The sequence below is a fragment of the Aegilops tauschii genome, chromosome 6 (assembly GCF_002575655.3).
Source record: "Aegilops tauschii subsp. strangulata cultivar AL8/78 chromosome 6, Aet v6.0, whole genome shotgun sequence".
In the NCBI taxonomy this organism is placed as follows: domain Eukaryota; kingdom Viridiplantae; phylum Streptophyta; class Magnoliopsida; order Poales; family Poaceae; genus Aegilops; species Aegilops tauschii.
The window spans coordinates 2,523,647-2,544,397 of record NC_053040.3 but is presented as its reverse complement, the minus strand read 5'-3'; the positions used below and the strand labels follow the sequence as shown (position 1 = coordinate 2,544,397).

At 45.6% G+C, this 20,751-nt stretch overlaps 2 protein-coding genes and 1 pseudogene across 4 annotated transcripts in view; 1 reads left to right on the top strand and 2 right to left on the bottom strand.

The window, feature by feature from the left end:
- Positions 1 to 323: 323 nt before the first annotated feature.
- LOC109756770 (uncharacterized) lies at positions 324 to 2,193 on the bottom strand (annotated as a pseudogene).
- An 838-nt stretch (positions 2,194 to 3,031) lies between these two features.
- The window catches only part of LOC109756710 (FAM10 family protein At4g22670), a 153,863-nt gene continuing 136,143 nt past the window's right edge, over positions 3,032 to 20,751 (top strand). Inside the window, exons 1-10 of one of the 2 annotated variants that reach the window (XM_020315549.4) lie at positions 3,032 to 3,327; positions 3,434 to 3,616; positions 4,348 to 4,435; positions 4,547 to 4,627; positions 4,780 to 4,844; positions 5,039 to 5,179; positions 5,273 to 5,389; positions 5,491 to 5,847; positions 5,951 to 6,008; positions 6,896 to 7,327. In XM_020315549.4, the coding sequence (XP_020171138.1) occupies positions 3,163 to 3,327; positions 3,434 to 3,616; positions 4,348 to 4,435; positions 4,547 to 4,627; positions 4,780 to 4,844; positions 5,039 to 5,179; positions 5,273 to 5,389; positions 5,491 to 5,847; positions 5,951 to 6,008; positions 6,896 to 6,993 (1,353 nt within the window). In that variant the 5' untranslated portion in view covers positions 3,032 to 3,162 and the 3' untranslated portion in view covers positions 6,994 to 7,327. Of the gene's footprint in view, positions 3,328 to 3,433; positions 3,617 to 4,347; positions 4,436 to 4,546; positions 4,628 to 4,779; positions 4,845 to 5,038; positions 5,180 to 5,272; positions 5,390 to 5,490; positions 5,848 to 5,950; positions 6,009 to 6,895; positions 7,328 to 20,751 lie in introns of those variants that run through there. The other variant, XM_073500755.1, reaches the window with a different exon arrangement.
- Positions 8,041 to 13,405, bottom strand: LOC109756700 (protein disulfide isomerase-like 1-4). 2 transcript variants are annotated; one of them, XR_012186938.1, is made up of 13 exons: positions 12,729 to 13,405; positions 12,517 to 12,646; positions 11,720 to 11,885; positions 11,488 to 11,606; positions 11,309 to 11,389; positions 11,056 to 11,142; positions 10,844 to 10,918; positions 10,497 to 10,565; positions 10,333 to 10,413; positions 10,116 to 10,250; positions 9,326 to 9,382; positions 8,525 to 8,951; positions 8,041 to 8,380 (listed from the first exon to the last, which is right to left on the bottom strand). XR_012186938.1 is itself a non-coding variant. In XM_020315543.4 (12 exons), the coding sequence occupies exons 1-12, from the start codon at positions 13,307 to 13,309 to the stop codon at positions 8,778 to 8,780; spliced, it is 1,755 nt and encodes a 584-aa protein (XP_020171132.1). In that variant the 5' UTR covers positions 13,310 to 13,405; the 3' UTR covers positions 8,399 to 8,777. The 2 variants fall into 2 exon arrangements, 1 of the variants encoding a protein (XP_020171132.1); XM_020315543.4 differs by lacking the exon at positions 8,041 to 8,380 and having other exon boundaries at positions 8,399 to 8,951.

Here is a 20,751-nt window from a genome sequence, read left to right as displayed (position 1 = left end):
TAAACTTGTCAAGATAAATGAGTGACAGCCATACATGTGACAACAAGAAGCCACACATGAGACATGATAAGATAAATTAAAATGACAGCCACACAACTTGACAATATGCAGCCACACATAGCAAGATAAATAGCAGCCACACATGTGAACATGGAATAATTCACTACAAGGTTCAACACAAATAGCATAATAGGTAATAAGGTTCACAGACCACAAATACTCAAATAGTTCTCACAACTCATATAGTCGCATCACAAGCATAACTGCATAAGTGCATAATAAAGTAGCAAAATAAGGTCTTATTCTTATGGATCATAAATGGTTCAAGGTTGTTGGGTGTCCTCATCCTCATCATCATCTTTGGTTGCCATCACACCATCATCATCAGACTCGAAATCAATGTCTTCCTCCATATCCACACCCCCAAATCAGATTCATCATCATCGGAAATAAATTCTTCAACTTCATGTAGTTCTCTCACTCTTGCACTCCTACGAGGCTCCATAGCTTCGGTTGCACCCTCTGCTTCATCATCAATATTGTATGGCAGCCCCGTCACAGGATCAATCTCCTCATCAACGTATGCACCTTCGCATATCCAATCTTGTGCCTGTGATGCATCTTCACCAAGAAGAGGATCACTACAAGAGGATAACTTGTTTTTCTTCTATCCATCATTCTTCCATTGAATTGGACATAAACCATGTTGTCCCTTCGGACCACATCTAGTCTATTTCTCCTCTTTGCATCTGTCTATAAAGTGCAAATGGGAGCATAGTTAGAATTTTTGCAAGAAGCAAGAATGTTCAGATTTGATTGACTGAGAGTGACTAAGTGTTACCATTTCATAAGTGCTTGATAACCCACAAGTATAGGGGATCAATTGTAGCCTCCGATAAGTAAGAGTGTCGAACCCAACGAGGAGCTAAAGGTAGAACAAATATTCTCTCAAGTACTATCGACCACCGATACAACTCTATGCACGCTTGACGTTCGCTTTACCTAGAACAAGTATGAAACTAGAAGTACTTTGTAGGTGTTTCTGGATAGGTTTGCAAGAAAATAAAGAGCACGTAAATAAAAACTAGGGGCTGTTTAGATAAAGACACAGTAAAGTTAGTATAGCGAGTGTGGAAAAGTGGTGGTAGGAGTTGCGAAATTGTCCCTAAGCAATTGACTACTTTACTAGACCGATAGCAAGTTTTATGTGGGAGAGGCCATTGCTAGCATGTCATCCTTGACTTGGAATTCTATGCACTTATGATTGGAACTATTAGCAAGCATCCACAACTACTAACGTTCATTAAGGTAAAACTCAACCATAGCATTAAGATATATTGGTGCCCCTTCAATCCCGTATGCATCAATTTCCATGCTAGGTAGAAGCTTCTGTCACTCTTGCCCTCCAATACATAGTCCTATCAACATACAACTAACCCTATGGTGTAATCCACGCGCGCGCTCATATGATGGGCACCAAAGGACATCAACATAACCACAAGCAAATTAAACCAATCATAGTAATTCATCAAGCGAGGGGGAGAGAGCCCCCTTCCTTCTTCTTCTTCCTTGACCTTCTTCCTAGATGGGAGAAGGGTTTCCCCTCTGGTCCATGGTCTCCATGGCGTGGGAGGGGCGAGAGCCCCTCCGAGATTGGATCTGTCTCTCTGTCTCTCTCTGTTTCTGCGCTCTGAGATCTGGCCCTTCACCGTTTATTTTATAACCGGAGATCCGTAACTCCGATTGGGCTGAATTTTGGACACGATATCTATCCGGAAATTAGCTTTCTTGCGGCGAACGAAGGGCTCCAACCGCCTTACGGGGTGTCCATGAGGGTCAGGGGCGCGCCCCCTGCCTCGTGGCCCCCTCGGGCATCGTATCGTGTTGATTCTTCTTCCCAAAAATCACATATATTCCGAAAAAAATCTCCGTCAGTTTTTATTCCGTTTGGACTCCGTTTGATATGGATTTTCTGCGAAACAAAAAACATGCAACAAACAGGAACTGGCACTGGGCACTGGATCAGTATGTTAGTCCCAAAAATAGTATAAAAAGTTGCCAAAAGTATATGAAAGTTGTAGAATATTGGCATGGAACAATCAAAAATTATAGATACGACGGAGACGTATCAATGCTCCAGTTTCTTTCACATACGGATGAACTTGTGGTCAAGTTGAGCATCCGTATGGCCATTTCTTACAATGCAGGAGTTTGTAGTCCATAAGTTCCCCACCATTCAGCTGTAGTTTGGAAATAAAGAAACAATGTTCATTAAGCCAATAACTTGAAAAATGTTGTAATGGAAAGTTTTGCATTGAGAACAAGCTTACCAACATCGAAATTGGCATTGCTAATTGCTTTCATGGCTGTCACCTTCCCAAACATGCCATCTTTCTTCTTAAACTTGGTGAAGTCCATGTTAAGCACTACATTTTGCTTTTTGTCATCATCATAATAAAATGTCTCCATCACTTCCATAAACGCAACCACAACCTCTGCATCTATGAAGATGCTTGAATCAGCATAACTATATTTGGGATTCAATATATATGCTACCATGTGTAATGGAGAATCCAGCCTCCCTCTCATCTTGCCATCCATGGCATTAGTCATCACCAAATAGTCATTTTTTTGAATTTTCAACAGCAATCATGATACCCTTCTTTGCACTTACTATTTCTCCATACATAGTGGCCATTGATGGACCATCACCATCAGCCAACCGAAGCACCTTCACCAATGGTTCAAAAACCTTGCATTGCAACATAGAACATATAGAAATATGAGAAAACAGCCCCACAATCCAACATATACAAGTATGAGAAAACAACCCCACAATCCAACATATACACATACCTTGATGCAAAGAGAGACACCTTTCCAAAAACCCCTACTCATTATTGTGGCATGAGCTGACTTTACTTTCTTTGTTCTTGTGTGCTTACATGCTTCCCATTCATCACTACAAACCATTGCCCTTAGTTCCTTCTTCTTAGCAATAATACTTTGCAATTTCGTGAAACGTCGGGGAGGGAATGTGGAGTTAACCGCACGCTCCCTCCCTCCTTGTGATAAGACCGGAGCGCTCCCCTCCCCTTCCCATTCCCCACTTCCCACTTGTTCTACAACCCTCCACCCAAACCCTAGAGCTCCAGGCCGGCCATGGATCCGTCCAAGCTGGGCGAGCTGCGCTCCTTCGTGGAGGCGTGCAAGAAGGACCCGGCGCTCCTCGCCGACCCCGCCCTCGCCTTCTTCCGCGACTACCTCGCCTCCCTCGGCGCCACCCTCCCCGCCGCCGCCGCCGCCGGAGCCAAGCCCGCCCCCAAGGTCCGATCTTCCGCGTCCCTTCCGTTTCCCCTTCCCCGGCCCCGATCCTCTCTTTCCTTTCTTTTCTTGTCTGATCCCTTTTCTTGGGTTGGATTTGGACCGGCAGGCGAGGTCCATGGACGACATCGACGACGACGACGAGGACGAGGAGGAGGAGGGGGAGGACGACCAGGACATGCGCGACCCCACCCCCGAGCCCGACGAGCTCGACGAGGACATCGTCGAGTCCGACCTCGAGCTCGACAACGACGGCGTCGTCCACCCCGACCACGACGACGCGCCACAGAAGGTCCTTCCCCTGCTCTGTTCACCCCCATCTCTGTTTCCTTGTTTCCATCGCCGCTCTGCTCTGCTGGTCTTGGCCCCGTCACATCACATGATGCCTAGATTGTTGTTAACTCGCATCACAGCAAGCACTAGTTATTGCTCCTGTTCTTGGCCCCGTCGCGGGATCACGGTGGATTGACCCGATGCAGGAAATGTGCCAACTTCCTCTGGCGAAACCCTGCTGCCTTGCACTAGATGCCTAGATTGTTGTTATATTATTACAGAGCCCGGGATCATGCTGTTCTCTTCTGTAATTACTCACAATCCACTGCCCTGTTCTAGTCTAGCTCTTTTATCATGACCTTACGACCAAGGATGTTCTTTTTCTTCTTCTTTAATAATTCATCAAGCTTCACTGCCCTGTTAGTGTTCTAGTCTAGCTGTTCATAACCATCCCACCTTGCTCTACTTTGTTGTTACCTGACAAACACAGGATTACGGCGCTTTCTTGTATAATTTATATCACACTTCATCACTGCCCTGTTCTAGTCTAGCTTTATTATTACCAAGGCTGTTCCTTTTTTCCCCCCTTATTTACAATTTGTCAAGTTGCACTGCCCTGTCCTAGTCCAGTTCTGCGTAATCCAGTCACATGATGTAGTAGCTTGTTCCAGTGCGCGATTACCTCTTCAATACAGCTGTATCTCAGCCCTTACCACATCCCTTGACCGATGTGCTGCTTTTGTTTGACAGATGGGAGACTCTTCCGTCGAGGTGACCGAGGAGAGCCGTGACGCCTCCCAGGAAGCAAAGGGCCAGGCAATGGAAGCAATGTCAGAAGGTAGTACTCACTCTTGCCTTGTTGTTTGCCTCTGTGCTAGCTGTCTGGCTGGCATCAGCTCTGTTCATTCGTTCGTTCTCTAATCTGTTGCTCTGTGTTACTATTTGTCAGGGAAACTGGAAGAGGCTGTTGAGCATCTCACCAAGGCTATACTGCTGAATCCAACCTCAGCAATCATGTACGGTACCAGAGGTATAAATGATGTGACTGCCTTCTTTCCTCTTGTTGATGTCCAGAAACATTCCTTATGTTGGTTGAATCCACTATCAGCAATCATTCATGGATGATCTACATTTACTTGCTGCGGTACTAACTGAGTTGTTGAATCCTTTTGTTTTGTGCAGCATCTGTGTTTATCAAAATGAAGAAGCCGGCTGCTGCCATCCGTGATGCGAATGCTGCTCTGGAGGTGATGATTCTGTTCCCCTTATGTCCCTTTATTTTACTGTCCTGTTCTGTCTCATGCACCATAACTGAGGCCTAGATGCAGAGTTTCCTGGAGTGTGAAGGGATGGGTTAAGTTTGCAGCATTTATGTTGATCGCAAGCAGGACATGATGCTCTTTATCTGATTACCCATCCTTCTGTTGTGTATTTCCTTCAGATCAACCCAGACTCTGCAAAGGGCTACAAGACTCGTGGGATGGCTAATGCTATGCTTGGCAAGTGGGAGGAAGCTGCTCGTGATCTGCATGCCGCGTCAAACATTGACTACGATGATGAGATCAATGCTGTGCTCAAGAAGGTGGGATGTTGCTGCATCAACTATGTTCTATATATATGTTAGTGCACAATGGACATGCTCATCTGAATGATCCTCATACTGGTGGTCTTGCAGGTCGAGCCTAATGCACACAAGATAGTGGAGCATCGCAGGAAGTATGACAGGCTGAGGAAAGAGAGGGCGGAGAAGAAAGCTGAGCGTGACAGGCTTCGTCGCCGTGCCGAGGCACAGGTGGATTCATCATCATACTAATTTTTCCACTTGCGGTACGAGCTTTCCAGGGATACTGTTTAGGATTCATACTGAAGCTCAATGCCTTGTGTTTTTCGCAGGCTGCTTATGAGAAGGCCAAGAGGAAGGAGCAATCATCAAGCCGCTCATCAGGAGGCATGCCTGGTGGAATGCCCGGTGGCTTCCCATTCCCAGGAGGCATGGGTGGAATGCCTGGTGGCTTCCCCGGAGGAATGCCTGGTGGTTTCCCTGGAGGAATGGGGGGTGGTTTCCCTGGAGGAATGGGTGGAGGTATGCCTGCAGGAATGGGTGGAGGTATGCCCGCAGGAATGGGGGGCGGTATGCCCGCAGGAATGGGAGGTGGTATGCCTGGAATGGGGGGTGGCAGAGGAATGGGAGGTGGTATGCCTGGAGCTGGAGGTGCTCCTGGTAATGTTGATATGGGTGACATCTTGAACGTGAGTGCTTGGCCAATGTCTGCCTTTCTTCCTTGTAACCATAACTCTTGATACTGGAGAAGCCTGTTTTACACAACGTTCTTTTTCCTTCTCTTTGAAACAGGACCCTGACCTGATGGCAGCATTTGGTGACCCAGAGGTTATGGCGGCCCTTCAAGACGGTACAGTTTTCTACCCAACTAGTTCTCAAATCCCCATTTACTTTATAGTACAGTTGCCTGTTGTATCTTCCTGGCCAAGTCCTGGTGCTGGAAAACAGCGGACTGAACATAGATTTTCTCTTAATAATAGCAGTGGTCATAGGTGCAGCATATTTCTTTCCAAAGTATTTAGTCTGTATCTAGAGTAGAGTCGTCATATTTGTTTGAGTTATGGAAGGTGTGGATTAGTTTGATTGAATATCCTGAACATGCAAGCATGCTAGTGATGTACTTTCAATCCTGAAATCTGGTGGCGTAGATCATTTCTTTATCACTAGAGGCCACTATGTTATGTTATGCGTTCGACACGATATCCTTGTTCTTATACTGCTAGATTAGTAGATATATTCTAATAATTCAGCTTAGTACTCATGGTTCTGACATTCCTGGTATGCATCCATGTCTAGAGAAGGCCGGACTAATTTTCTGTCAAGACATGGAAGTTTTAATTGTTAGGACAGAGCTGTTTGCTTGTACCACCATGTATTTGCTGCTTTAGGGATATGTGTGTACATTGTTCTAGTCCTGTACTTTCTTGCTGGTCAGGGTTTGCATGGCTCAAATATTTAGATGGGAGGCACCATTTTATATGAGCTATACTAAATCTTTGAACCTTGCAGTATTCTTAAACTCGGATATAGTGCTTATACGAATTGTAATCTCTAAACTTGGTTATAATGCTTGACATGAACTGTAATCTCTTATAAATAGTAAATGCATGAATGTTATTATTAGGACAGAATCATCTTGCATCTCTGCTTATACGCCCGATGCTTTAGGGTTGTTTTGCAGCCTGTGTTCTTGTTCATTACTTCATTTGCAGTGACCTGACCCTCTGTTTGGTGCAGTGATGAGCAACCCCGCCAACTTGGCCAAGCACCAGGCGAACCCCAAGGTGGGGCCCATCATAGCCAAGATGATGGCCAAGATGAACGGGAACCGGTGATCGCCCCATGGGCCCTCGTGACCGACGGTTTTTGCGATCAGCAGGACAAAAAAAACTCTGGTTAAGTGTTGGCAGTGTCTTTTTGGCATCGAGAGACATGCGTGTGTTGTCGGTTGGCGATACTAGCGCACAGAGACGATACGCTTGTTGGATGGGGGATGTCATGCCTGGCTTTTTATTATGTGTTGGTAGTAAGTAGCGGTAGTGAACTTTGCGGTGGCTGATGGTCTGTGGATGCTTGAGGGTTTGACCGAGATGATGCGGCAGTTCCGTGTTTATATATTTGGCGGAGAAGACGTTACAGCTGATGAATGAACGCTTTTTATGCCTGCGATTCGTGTTGCCTGATTCTTATTTGCATTCTGATTTTTGGTGTGCTTTTGCATTGGTTACTTGTTCTGTTTGCTGCTGTAGTGTTGCTAGTTGAATTGGTTCTCTGCATGTTACTATCGGCTGTTAGTGGCAAATGATAAACGCGAATGTTTAATACCAGCGTAAGATCTGAAACATTTTTTAACATTTATTGAAAAATTGTGAATAATTTTGAAAATGTTGAATAATTTTTGAAAAGTGGGAACCACTATTTGTACTGCACATTTTTTACGACACATTTTTTTGAAATTCTGGATTATTTCAAAAAGTGAACGATTTTTTGAAAATTCTGAAAATTTGCTGAAAAACACTTTCCCGAAAACACTAACAAATTTCAGAAATGGAAAGATTTTTTTGAAATTCCCAAACATTTTTTTTTGAAAACCTAAACTTTTCAATGAGAACATGAACATTTTTTTAATAGAAACATGTTCGAACATTCAAAGCATTTTGTTTATACAATCTGATCTTTTTAGTGTAGGAAGAACTAATTTTAATATGCGATGAACATTTCCTTTAACAAACTAAACTTTTTTAGTGTGTGGTGAACCATTTAAGTTTCTCAGTGCATATATGCATGTACTAGTACATACCTTGACATGCATGCACATGCAAAGCTCATCTAAGGATCAACTAATACATGTACATGTGTGATGACATCTTTCCTGTGTGTCCTACGCATAACAAAATACTTCCACATTCAAAAAATGAATTGTAGTTTTTAGCCACGTAAGGGCATGTACATCAGTTTAGACACTTGCAGTCTGTAATGATCGTCCACGGCATCTATCTGTAGTCTACAATAGTCTGCTTTTTTTGCTATCTGTAGCACGTCGATCGTCTCGTGTAAGGATGGACTTGCAAACATGGAAAAAAATGATCAAAGAGCCCAGTTGCATGTCAATGATGGACTTGTAACTCGGGCAAATAAAAGGATTCGATCCAATTGCGAGTTGATGTTGGACTCGCAATTGGATAAAAAACTCGGGCCCAATTCCGCCATGATCTCGAGTAGCTGCAGCCAAGCAGGGCATCAAGAAATTATTATATTAAACTCATAAAAGGACAGATTCAGATATACTCCCAAGTTAATACGTACAAAGTTGAGTTATCTATTTTGGAACGGAGGGAGTAGATGTTTATATTTTCGATTTCTTACCCCTGATCAAGTTTTATGTTATCCACCAGGGATGACGCTCTGCGTGCGGGGCCAGCTTCTGTCTTGCTGTTCCAGATTCAGACCTCCATTATCCCTCAGCTGGCCATAGCTATATATTCTGCCGCACCCTTAACTCCGCCCCAGCTTGCCGTGCTTTGAATTCTACTCCCCGAGTTGATACCTAGCTATTTGTTATCCACCTCCTGCTTTCGACAGCAGCACCTCGTGCTTGTCAATGGCGTATGTAAATCCCCTACAACTCGTCCTTGGGGTTCGAACCGGAGCTCTTCTCGCCCTCGGCCGTCGAGCCTGGGCCGTCGGTCCGTGCCGCTGACGAGTCCGGGCGCTTCAGCTTGAAAGGGATGGCGGCATGCTTCTTGAGGAACTTGTACATCTCCACCACCGTCCGGTCCCCCTCGAAAGTTATCTGCAGCAAATTGAGTCAGTATATCAGGTCTCCCAGTTGACTAAAACCCCATAGTGCCATTCCAGCTCCACCCATGAGCTAGCTGTCCACTGAATCTACACTACCATTACCCAAAATCACAGGGCATGACCAATTCTAAAACATTTAGAATGGCAAATACACAAATTTGCAGGGATATAAGCATGACAAATCAGAAGCTTTTAATTGTGCACTCAACCTAAACACGAATGTTTTAGCTGGGTTTAAGTTTAGGGACAGCTCCAAGGAAGCATAGATGATAGCATTGCTGAGAAGCCTAATGTGATTGCTACCAACTGAAAGACAACTCATAGTAACAGACTGATGTGTCGCAAAATAAGAAGTGAAACACTTACAGGCTCAAAGCTTTTCTTCCCAGCTGGATAGAAGAGTATCGTGGGGAATCCATCGGGCTGTAATGTAACAGGAAGCAAGTGTCAGTTCCATCCGTATTCTGGATAAGTCTACATGGTAGTGAACGGAAGAGACCGAGTGTCTGTATTTCCCATGTATAAATTTAAGAAAAGTTAATTAAAAGGAAAACAGGGCTAAATGAGAGGCAACTTTAAAGTTTCTGTATCAGGGAATCAGATCCTTTGCGTAACAGTCGTGATCGTAATACTGTTGCACTATTTCAAGATGTTATGGACCTTGAACTCAGCGAGATAACCAGGGGGGATATGGCACTATCCTTCAACAACCTGGCGACACTGTTCGTCACTGAGGCTCAACTCGACTTGTTCCACAAGACTCGAGCTCTATCTCTATCTCTATCATCCTAACCAAATCTGGCAATAGCCTATTAACACTTTGCTACGCACGGGCGGGGTTACCTCTTTAACCCATTAGACAGACTGTACCATGATACTGTAGCATATGGATAAATAGGTGATGAATAAATATATTCAGCACATATACTAGATGGCGGCAGACAGATAATGGACCTATACTTTCTGTGCACCATAAACAATCACAACTGCACATTTAAGTGAAGAAAGTGTTAAAAATAACTTCTGCACGTTTTATAACTAGTATTGTTTCATATAAAATGTATGTAGAGGTTCTATGACTGTTGATGGCCCGGCACTCAGACTAGTCTAGCAAGTAATATCCAGTTTGAAGAAGTCAACAGACAGCGACACAGACCTTGGCACGAGGATGCTCATTGTTTGTGCCGTCCATTTTGGCTATTACAAGGGAGTCGATGCCACGGAGATACTTGGCCAGCTTGTTGTAGATAGGCTCCAGCGACTGACAATGCCCACACCATGGCGCATATACCTGCGTCCGAAATGCCGCGGCGTTAAGGACAACACACAATTTTTATCTTCTCAAATACCTACCTGGCAAGAACTGAACTTACCTCCAAAAGGACATCCTTTGATTCATCCAGAACTATTTGATCTAGACTCTTGCCAACAACAACTTTGACGTCCTCATCGTTCTGCATGGGAACACAAAGAATGTCTCATTGTCGCGTAAATAGTGACAGAGAAAGTAGATATCAGATAATTCTTCTCGACTCACAGATTCAGGTACTGGGTCAGACTTGTAGGATGGTGTGAGCTTGTCCTCCAGGAAATCTTGAGCAAATTCCTGGGTATTAACAAGAAGTAGAAAGATTTTTATAAGGAACATTGTACTTTCTTGAACAATGATACTTGATACCATTAGAAATATACAGTGTATAAAAAAGACTATATATTGCTAACCAAAAGACTATATATACCATAAATCAAATAACAAAAAGCAAAAACACGTTCGTCAGCTTATATATTGCTAACATACTATATTCTCTTGCAACTGTTGACCATATTCTTATGATTTTACTTCCAATCTGGTACTGAATTTGCAAAAGTATTTTCAGCAATTACCTTAATGGTGTCCAGTGATATTTCACCACTGAAGAAGAACTTCTTAGCGTCTTCATTCCCAGTGTAAGCAAGAACCTGCAAAGTAATCAAATCAGAATGTACAAAACAGAAAGAGCAGATACATTAAAATCAAAGTCAAGTTGCTGCATCCTGTTTCTGTGCAATAATAAATCAATACATAGACAAACATGACAAAAAATAAGAGGTGTTACCGTGGTCTCTTGTCCAGCAATTCCAAAGTAATTGGCAACAGGTTCGCCAACTTCCTCATTGTCACGCTCCACAAAGACAAATAAAAGCTGCGTTTGAGACACAGGTCACGTCAGTGCTTAGTGAGACTCCACCCCAGCAAACACACAAGTTATTAGAAAGAAAATAAGTGATGGCTTGGATTTGAGTATAAACGTGAACACGACAAGGAAAGAAGTTCATGAAACACCGGTCCGATCAGCAGAAAAAAAATACCTTTCCCTTGAATGACTTTGCTGTTTCCTTAATGATGGGCAGAAATTTTGAGGACTCCTTCGCAACAGCAAATAGCAAAATCTGATTTTGAAATTAGAAGACAGCAGATCAGCAAAGGAGTAATACATGGGCCGAGAATACGTTGAAAATTAAACCCCATGGCAGACAGTAGGACATACTTGCTTCTTGATCGGATTGTCGAAAATCGCAGGGGCGGTCTCCTGTGTGAGTGTGGTGATCAATGGGATTTTGTTGGCCGAAACAAACTCGGCAATCGCAGAAGCTCTGAACTCGCCATCTGCAAGACACACGGTACATTATTATTCAATTGAATGGTCAAACCAAACCCTGTGTACAAATGGAAAGGAAAGGCTGGTGCTGAAAGCTAAAGCAACTTGGAGGCGAAGATACCAAAAACGGTCAACTTCTCCTCCTCTTTCTTGAGCAGGACTACTGATGGGCGCTTTGCCTCCGGGTCAATGTGGAAAAGCTTGGCTACGTCAGGGCTGGTGGTCTGGTAGAAGCTGATTGTATCTTCCAGCCTCGAGGCGGCAGCAAGCTCATCGCTGTGCGCACCCTACAGCATTTGTTGACAGAGCAATTAAGATCCATCACCATACTGTATTTATGTAGTGTCCAATTAAGGTAAACATTAAAACATACAAGCGCATCTCAGATTTGTTCTCAGCACATGGAAACAGAGCATGCAGGTTGACATTTTATCTACTACTAGAAGTGAGCAAGCAAGAGAATCGGGGCATTGGGAAAAATAGGTGCATTGTAATTTTGGGTAACATGACCACATGGGCGGCTCGGTTGCGATTCAAGCATTGTATTCTGGGTCAATCCGGGTAACATGGGATGCAACTGAAGCAGTTTGGGTTGCTTGACTTTGCTGTGCTTGGAGAAGGTGCTAGGTGCCTTGCGTACCGATAGCTAAACATACGAGCGCATCTCGGATATGTTCTCAGAACATGGAAAGACAAATGCAGGCTGACATTTCATCTAGTAGTGAGCAAGCAGAAGAATCAAGGCATTGGGAAAACTAGGTGCACTGTAATCTGGGTAACATGGCCACATGTTCTCGGTTTGGCCACAATTCAAGCATTGTATTCTTGGGTCAATCTGGGTCACATGGGTTGCAATTGAACCAATTTTGGGTTTGGTTGACTTTGCTGCCACTGGAGAAGGTGCATTGCATTGCGTACCGAGAGGTGGTCGAGGTAGGCGAGCACGGCCACGTCGTCGCCGGTGACGATCTTCTCGGCCTCGTCGACGGTGGTGAGGTTCTGCACCGCAGGGCCCAGCTTCTTGCCGATCCAAGCCACAATGGCGTCCCTGCAGCAAAGCAAAAACAAAATTCTCAGCAGCTGCGGAGCTGGAACAGGGAGGGAATTGGGGATCTGCAGAAATTGCTCACTTGGTCCTCTCGCCGGAGTAGTCCCTGGGCACGCCGTCGATGAAGAAGAGGAGGGTGGGGTAGCCCTGCACGCCGTGCGCCTGCGCCAGGTCGTGGTCCTCGGTGGCGTCCACCTTGGCCAGCGCGACGTCGACCCCCTGCTCGGCGAGGTGCGTCGCGGCGGCGGAGTAGTGGGGGGCGAGCGCGCGGCAGTGGCCGCACCAGGGCGCGTAGAACTCGACCATGACGTGGCGGCGGGCGGCGAGGACGGCGGTGAAGTTGGCGGCGGTGAGGAGGAGCACGTGGGCCTCGTCGGCCGCCGAGGGGTGGGAGGACTCCTCCGGCCCGTCGTCGTCGCCGAAGAGGTCCTCGTCCTCGTCTTTGTAGTCGGCGTCGAGGCCGGGGAAGTCCGGAGCGCCGTCCTGGGGGTCGTCGGTGGGGGTGGACGGGGTGGAGTCGTCGAGGCCGGCGTTCTTGATGAGGTAGTCGAGGTCGATGTCCGGGTTGGAGGTGGGGATTGAGGCGGCGAGGGGGAGGAGGAGGAAGGGAGTGGCGAGGAGGAGCAGCAGCAGGAGAGATCGGGGCATCGGCATCGCCGCCATGGCCGGCCGGCGGGCGAGGAGCGTGGGAGAGCGTGTGGGGAAGCGTTGGGGGAAGTGGGAATGGAAATGGATCCGCCGACTAGACTGGACTTGCCAAGACTCGATTTTTCAGGAGAGAGTCCAACACATACATGAGGACCGCGTCGCGTGAGCCCCAACAACAGCTCCTTCTGCTGGGCCAGGCCCAACCAATGCCAAGATGATCAAAGATGGCCGGCGGCGATACCCGTGGGGGTGTCGTATCCCTCTTGGGGGCGTCACCGCGGTCCATCACTCTAGGCCGGCCAGGGCTCTAGGTGAAACCCCCTGATCGTTTCTCCGGTCTCGGCAATGGCGACACGTCATTGTAGTTTCTCTCCCAGGAGCATTGTAGTGGAGCCCAGGCCGTCTCCGACGTGCCGCGCCGTCATCGACGAACATTTTCAGACCTGCTTTGAAGCTTCTTCGGCGCTGGCGTGGAATGGTTGCACTTACCTCCTTATCTTCTACACGGGTCCTCATTGGCACACTTCTATTCCTCGATGTCCGTAGGCAGGCAGGCTTGGCGACAACTTGGTTGTTAGTGTTGCATAACTAGGACCGATGCTTTCTCCCCTGGAGGCGTTGTTTCGTCTCCTGTCGGTACTCTAGGTTACTTTGTGGTAGGATGTGAATTCTCCTGTTCTATTGTTTTTTCTAAGTCTGATCTGCTTTGTACCAGGATCTTCTCATATCCCTGTATCGGTTTGGCCGCATGACTTTATATTATATACTAGATCGGGATCGCGCTTTGACGAGAGGGTGCCGGTCCAAACGTTTTTGGTCAAGTAGGGAATGCTTAGCCAGTAGCAATACATGTATATCGTATGTATTCATACAGCGAAAGAGAAACATTCAAATGTGATAGAAGTAAGACATAATACCACTCAGTACCAGCATGAAGCTATAAGGCATAATCGATATCAGTTCGTTCATTAGATTAAAAAAAAAGTCACTCGACAGGAAGCTTGAAATCAAAAGCGCAGCCATTCGATACAATGGTTAATAACAAAAGTGATATAATATGAGAAAGTTATTGGAGCAGAAACATAATAAAGAAGAAGCAACTAAGCATGTTAACGGACATGACCAAATGGAACACCCTCAAGGTGATGGACAATTGTTGATCTAGTGAACCATAACGTATACGTGCCTTCCACTGCCCTCAAAATTGTTACAGGGAACCTCACATGGATCCTGGCACACTTGTATAAATTTCTCTCATGCAAAGCTGTCCACAAACATGTCTATGACCTCATTAGGCACCGTCTCGTTGGCATGATTTCCCCATAGAAGAGCACACATGCAGAATATGTTAAACAACCAGCAAGAAGCATATAACCCTAGAGAGCAGTGCCAAAAGATACAGTCCATCAGCATTAAAAAGCTACAATTTAGCCTATGTAGATTATACGCAACCAAGAGAAGCTCTTGGATCTCCTAAGGAGACAACAATGTATAGAAGAGCCATCCACCCCTCGTGTAAACAGTATATGCTTTGTTAAGAGGAAAAAAGGAAACAAAATAACCACTCACCTTTTCGTCGGTCATGACCATATGTATACTCTTGATAGGGCCATCATCGAAGCCACCCTGCTGGTACCATAGCCTGGAGATTCGCAGGTAGATGTGCTGGTTCCACACTGCCGAGAAAATGCCAGATAAGTCGACAAAATTGTACAGAAGCAGAGGGGGTTGGATAATCTATGGCACATATGAAAGAAAAAACAGTTTTGGCACAAGTTTTAGGTAAGAATGATACTTAGACAGTAAATAAAAAAACAACTGATTAGAGTTATTTCTCAGTTTAGATAGAAAAGAAAGAACCAATGATTGTTTACATATAGAAGAATTATGTCTGAGTTCAGATCAAAAAGAAATAGGCACCGATTGTTTCCATATAGCAGAATAAATGCTAGGTGAGTAATTCGTTGATGCCAAAATAACACGCGGACTGACCAAAATAACATACTAATTAGATACATATCCATAATTAGTTAAAACCATGGAAAGAAATCATATACAGTATAAGCTGGAACACATAGTACATCAAATCTGAAGGAGAAGCACTCTAGATAACAGCCATTGATTTGATAATCAGCAACATCAACATAAATGAGAACAATCTTTAACCGTAGTATCCTATACAACACCCGGAAAACACAATTAGCTTACTCTACCTATATAACTTTCTTGGAGAGGTCAAACCAGAGCGAGACGAAGGGTACCTGACCAACGGGGACGAGATCGCTTCTCCGGTGTGCTCCCTCTCCGGACAAACCACAAGACAACCCTCCGCCACGGCACCGACCGAACTACAAATCATCCAGAAACCTCATGCAAAAAAAAACCGTGGTACTAGAGGGGCGGTGGATCAAATCATAAATCAGAGACCAGTATCAAGGATGCCACTGCTCCAAATAGGAGTCCAGTTACATGCTACTAACTATAGTTCCCCATATAATAAATAGTCAAATTTCTTTTGAAGACGTAGACCTCAAAATACACACATTGAGTACTCATGTGCTGGGTAGTGACAGCGACTCGTTTCATGTGCAATGAAAATTCAGAGGTGTTCTCCAAATAAATGAAAATAGCAGCTTTCTAAGAAAGAAAGAAAAATGTGCATACATGATAACCCACAAGTATAGGGGATCGCAACAGTTTTCGATAAGTAAGAGTGTCGAACCCAACGAGGAGCTAAAGGTAGAACAAATATTCCCTCAAGTTCTATCGACCACCGATACAACTCTACACACGCTTAACGTTCGCTTTACCTAGAACAAGTATGAAACCAGAAGTACTTTGTAGGTATTTTTGGATAAGTTTGCAAGAATATAAAGAGCACATAAATGAAAACCAGGGGCTGTTTAGATAAAGACACAACTAAATTAGTTTTAGTAAAGAGCTTTTTGTCACGAGAAAGTTATTTGTTCCTAGGCAATCGATAACTAGACCGGTAATCACTATTGCAGTTTTATTTGAGGGAGAGGCATAAGCTAACATACTTTCTCTACTTGGATCATATGCACTTATGATTGTAACTCTAGCAAGCATCCGCAACTACTAAAGATCATTAAGGTAAAACCCAATCATAGCATTAAAGCATCAAGTCCTCTTTATCCCATAGGCAACAACCCCCTTACTCGGGTTTGTGTTTCAGTCACTCACGCAACCCACTATAAGCGAACCATGAACGTATTGCAACACCCTACAGCGGGAATCCCTCACGCTTGCGCGACACGGAGAGCACCATAGGACAGCACCAATAATAAAACATGCAACTCAAACCAATCACGATCATCAATTAACCCATAGGACAAAACTGATCTACTCAAACATCATAGGATAGCCATACATCATTGGGAAATAATATATAGCGTTGAACACCATGTTTAAGTAGAGATTACAGCGGGTAAAAGAGGGGTTACACCGCTGCATAGAGGGGGAAAGAGTTGGTGATGATGAAGGTGAAGTTGTTGGTGAAGATTGCGGTGACGATGATGGCCCCCGGTGGCACTCCGGCGCCACCGGAAGCGAGGGGGAGAGAGCCCCCTCCTTCTTCCTTGACCTCCTCCCTAGATGGGAGAAGGGTTTTCCCTCTGGTCCTTGGTCTCCATGGCATGGGAGGGGCGAGAGCCCCTGAGATTGGATGTCTCTCTGTCTCTCTCTGTTTCTGCGTTCCCCCTGCTGCCCTTTCACCGTTTCGTATATATATGGAGATCCGTAACTGCGATTGGACTGAAATCTTCGCCGTGATTTTTACTAGAAATTAGCTTTCTTGCGGCCAAAGAAGGGCATCAACCGCCTTACGGGGGGCCCATGAGGGTCAGGGGCGCGCCCAGGGGGGTGGGGCGTGCCCCCTGCCTCGTGCCTCCCTCGGGCACCGTCTCGCGTGGATTTTCCTTCCCATATTCTCCGAATATTCCAAAAATAATCTCCGTCCGTTTTTATCCCGTTTGGACTCCGTTTGATATGGATATTCTGCGAAACAAAAACATGCAACAAACAGGAACTGGCACCGGGCACTGGATTAATATGTTAGTCCCAAAAATAGTATAAAAAGTTGCAAAAAGTATATGAAAGTCGTAGGATATTGGCATGGAACAATAAAAAATTATAGATACGACGGAGACGTATCAGCATCCCCAAGCTTAATTCCTGCTCGTCCTCGAGTAGGTAAATGATAAAAAAGATAATTTTTGACGTGGAATGCTACCTAGCATAATCTTCATCATGTAATCTAATGATGGCATGGATATTAAGACATGAGTGATTCAAAAAAATAGTCTATCATTTGACATTTAGACAATAATACTTCAAGCGTACTAATAAAGCAATCATGTCTTTTCAAAATAACATGGCCAAAGAAAGTTATCCCTATAAAATCATATAGTCTGGCTATGCTCCATCTTCATCACACAAAATATTCAAATCATGCACAACCCCGGTTTCAGCCAAGCAATTGTTTCATACTTTTTAACGCGCTTAAGCCTTTTCAACCCTCACGCAATATATGAGCGTGAGCCATGGACATAGCACTATGGGTGGAATAGAATATGATGATGGAGGTTGTGTGGAGAAGACAAAAAAGGTAGAAAGTCTCACATCGAAACGACTAATCAACGGGCTATGGAGATGCCCATCAATTGATGTCAATGCGAGGAGTAGGGATTGCCATGCAACGGATGCACTAACAGCTATAAGTGTATGAAAGCTCAAACTAGAAACTAAGTGGGTGTGCATCCAACTTGCTTGCTCATGAAGACCTAGGGCATTTGAGGGAGCCCATCGTTGGAATATACAAGCCAAGTTCTATAAAGAAAATTCCCACTAGTATATGTGTGACGCCCGAATAATTAAGCTACAGTAACCCTCTACTAATGATGCCACATCACCTCGGTTATTGTTGATAATTTCGCGTTAGTTCAAAACAATTCAAATTCAAATTTGAATTAAACTCAAACAACAAAAGTTCTCAAACAATAAAACTAAAGTGTTCACACTGTTCTATAAATTCCCCTGATCATTGCCATGATGGTACCAACTTCATTTGACTCATAGATAAATCCCTAGGAAATTAATAAGTGGTCCAACAGCAAATAAATTAGCCATTTCAAAATAAATGAATGTTTATGTATTTACAAACCACTTGAAATCGTGTATGATAGCTCAAAACATTGCCTACTATTTATGTGACAAGTTTTGCATTCAACAAAACTTATTTGATTAAATTAAAATACAAAACTGTGGAGAAAATACAAAACAGAAAATTAGAAGAAGGAACAGGGGCTAAGTGCACACTGTGCACTAGAGGCCCAGTGCTACAGTGCATGGCCCAACCCACCACAGGCCTTTCCTCTTCTCCTGTACAGAGGAGAAGGCAGAGGCCATGGCGTGGTGGCCATCCCACGGCGCCATGGCCGGATGGCCACCACGTCGACTCCCCTCGGCCTATAAGAGCGTCCCCTGGAAACCCTAGCCAGCTCTCGACCGATCCCATCACTTTCCCCATCGAATCGCCTCCTCCTCGGCTCCGAATCGAGCCCGAAACCTCGCATGGTGACTGTACACCTCGTCGCCGTTGCCGCGGACAACGTGCTCTCCGGCACCTGTGGATCCGTCCAGGAGGATCGCCACCCTCGACTTCGTCTTCCCCGAGCAACAACTGGAGCTGGGACGTCCCGTACATTCGCCATCGACATCGTCATCTCCGCGTACATCGTCGCCATCCGCCGTCGTTTGCTGCTACTCCGGTCTGTCCCCGGCCACCCCGACCATGTCCCCGAGCTCACTGAGCTCCTCTGCCTGCTCCCCCTACTCGCCCCCTCGATTCGTCGCCGTTTAGCCGCCCCACACTTCGGCCGCCATGGATGGAGCTTGCGCCCCGCCACGCCCCTGGCCGCGACCAGCTGCGCGTCAGCCGTCCCCTGGCCGCGTCCGGCCGCGCGTGCGTGCGCCCGCTGTGCCCTGGACGTGCGCCTGCGCCGCCCACTGCTCCCGCGCTCGCCATGCTGCTGCTTCTCCTTGCAGTGCTGCTGCTGCGCTGCTGTTGCTGCTCGGCTACTGCCGCTGCTGCTTCCGGCTGTGCTGCCCTGCTACTCCAACTCAATGCGCTGCTGCTACTTACTGTTCGCTGATGCTGCTCTACTCCGACCACTACTACGCTGGGCATGGCCATGAGCTAGGTGTGCCGTGTAGTGTGTGTGTGCCGTGTAGTGTATGTGTGGCCGGCTGTGTCACAGCCATGAGTGGCCGGCCCTATTTAGTTAAGTTATTAGGTTAGTTTATTTGTTTAATTAGTCAAATGTGTAGATGACATGTGGACCCCATTTAATTAAGCTAGGTTTTTATTTAATTGATTACGTATAGTCTATGCCATGTGGGCCACACCTTCCCTTTTGACCAGTCAATTTGACTTGGTCAATTCTGATTAAATTAAATATAAAATTCTAGGAAATCAATAAACTTTGAAAATTAATATAAAATAATCCGTAACTCGGATGAAAAAGTTTTGAACATGAAAGTTGGTCAGAGCGGCGAGACGAATATGGATACACTCTCCGTTCGTCTGCCACACGTCCCTAGCATAGCAAACATGCAACCGTCTCCCTCCGGTCTATTTGCTTGAATAAGCCAAACACCGGGAATACTTTCCCGGATGTTTCCCCCCTTCGCCAGTATCGCCTAGTACTGCGTTAGGTCACACCTAGCACCGCGCATTGCCTTGTTATATTTTGTGATGCTATGATTGCTTTATATTTATTGTTTCTTCCCCCTTCTTCTTCTCCGGTAGACCCCGAGACCGGCGCTGATGCCACCGAGTACGACTACGTCACCGACGACCCTTCTCCCTGTACAACAGAGCTTCCAGGCAAGCCCCTCCTTGATCACCAGATATCGCCTATTCTTCTCTGTACTGCTTGCATTAGAAGAGTGTAGCATGTTACTGCTTTCGGTTAATCCTATTCTGCTGCATAGCCTGTCATTGTTGCTACAGTTGTTACCCATACCTGCTATCCTACTGCTTAGTATAGGATGCTAGTGTTCCATCAGTGGCCCTACACTCTTGTCCGTCTGCCATGCTATACTATCGGGCCGTGATCACTAGGGAGGTGATCACGGGTATATACTATATACTTTATATACATGACACATGTGGTGACTAAAGTCGGGTCAGCTCGTTGAGTACCCGCAAGTGATTCTGATGAGGGGGCTGAAAGGACAGGTGGCTCCATCCCGGTAGAGGTGGGACTGGGTTCCTGACGGCCCCCGACTGTTACTTTGTGGCGGAGCGACAGGGCAGGTTGAGACCACCTAGGAGAGAGGTGGGCCTGGCCCTGGTCGGCGTCCGCAGATACTTAAAAATAACATGCTTAACGAGATCTTGGTATTTGAGGCCATTTGGTCTATATGCACTAACC

Coding starts and splice junctions, on each gene's coding strand:
- LOC109756700 (XM_020315543.4), bottom strand. CDS start 13,309: ATGGCGGCGATGCCGATGCCCCGATCTCTCCTGCTGCTGCTCCTCCTC. Junction 11,390..11,487: donor ACAATCCGATCAAGAAGCAA/GTATGTCCTACT, acceptor TTTCAAAATCAG/ATTTTGCTATTTGCTGTTGC. Junction 10,251..10,332: donor CAAAGGATGTCCTTTTGGAG/GTAAGTTCAGTT, acceptor TTTCGGACGCAG/GTATATGCGCCATGGTGTGG.